This window comes from Aptenodytes forsteri, unplaced genomic scaffold (genome assembly GCF_000699145.1).
Source record: "Aptenodytes forsteri isolate BGI_AS27 unplaced genomic scaffold, ASM69914v1 Scaffold107, whole genome shotgun sequence".
In the NCBI taxonomy this organism is placed as follows: Eukaryota; Metazoa; Chordata; class Aves; order Sphenisciformes; family Spheniscidae; genus Aptenodytes; species Aptenodytes forsteri.
The window spans coordinates 414,152-415,057 of record NW_008794118.1 but is presented as its reverse complement, the minus strand read 5'-3'; the positions used below and the strand labels follow the sequence as shown (position 1 = coordinate 415,057).

Sequence of the window (906 nt, the reverse complement as noted above, 5' to 3'; positions counted from 1 at the left end):
ACGTAGAGGTTCTTACCGCACCGCCTTCCTGAACCGCCCAAACCCCCGGGGTCCTGGGAGGCAGTTAGAGATCCAGCCACGAATTTAAGAATATATTTGGCTGTAGAATTAAAAATAAATCCGCAAATGCATCATACAAAATGCTTTTTCTGGAAAACAGAGCACAGCAGTTCGTGCAGGTAACATAAACCGGCCTGGTGTCGCGGCAATATTATTCTTTCAGCTTTTGGAAACAATCACCTATTTGTTTTGTTTCCTCCTTAAGTACTTGATCAGATTTCACTGAAATGAGTCCTCTTTCATTTCCGATCTCCAAACATCCAAATTAATAGTTCTGGATCTTATTTGAGGGGGAATTACCTGTAAATGTTGAATGTGTATCAATTGGCGGGAATCCTTCAAAGGAAGGACAGCCAGGTCGGTCTGGTGTAGGCCTAAAGAGCAAGACAAAACCCAGGATATTTTTAAATGACCTAGGTAGAGTATTACTTTTCAAGACAACTGGGAAAAAAACCCAACTGTTTAAAGGGATACACTTTCCAGAAGCATGGTTTGTGTGTGCTGCCAAAAAATTGCCTAGCCCAACATACGTGCACCTGTGTGTGTAACCTGTAGTGCATGTAATGGACTGTACGCTGTGTGAAAATAATGCAATGTAATGGACTGTCAGTATGTAATGGACCAGTAGGTTTGCAGATGACACCAAGTTGGGCGGGAGTGTTGATCTGCTCGAGGGTAGGAAGGCTCTGCAGAGGGACCTGGACAGGCTGGATCCATGGGCCGAGGCCAACTGTATGAGGTTCAACAAGGCCAAGTGCCGGGTCCTGCACTTCAGCCACAACAACCCCATGCAGCGCTACAGGCTTGGGGAAGAGTGGCTGGAAAGCTGCCTGGCGGAAAAGGACC

At 46.1% G+C, this 906-nt stretch overlaps 1 protein-coding gene across 1 annotated transcript in view; it reads right to left on the bottom strand.

Moving 5' to 3' along the window:
- Window positions 1-906, bottom strand: part of PGK1 (phosphoglycerate kinase 1) — an 18,538-nt gene that overhangs the window by 14,650 nt on the left and 2,982 nt on the right. Inside the window, exon 2 of the mRNA XM_009276600.1 lies at window positions 22-100. Within this exon, the coding sequence (XP_009274875.1) occupies window positions 22-100 (79 nt within the window). The remainder of the gene's footprint in view (window positions 1-21; window positions 101-906) is intronic.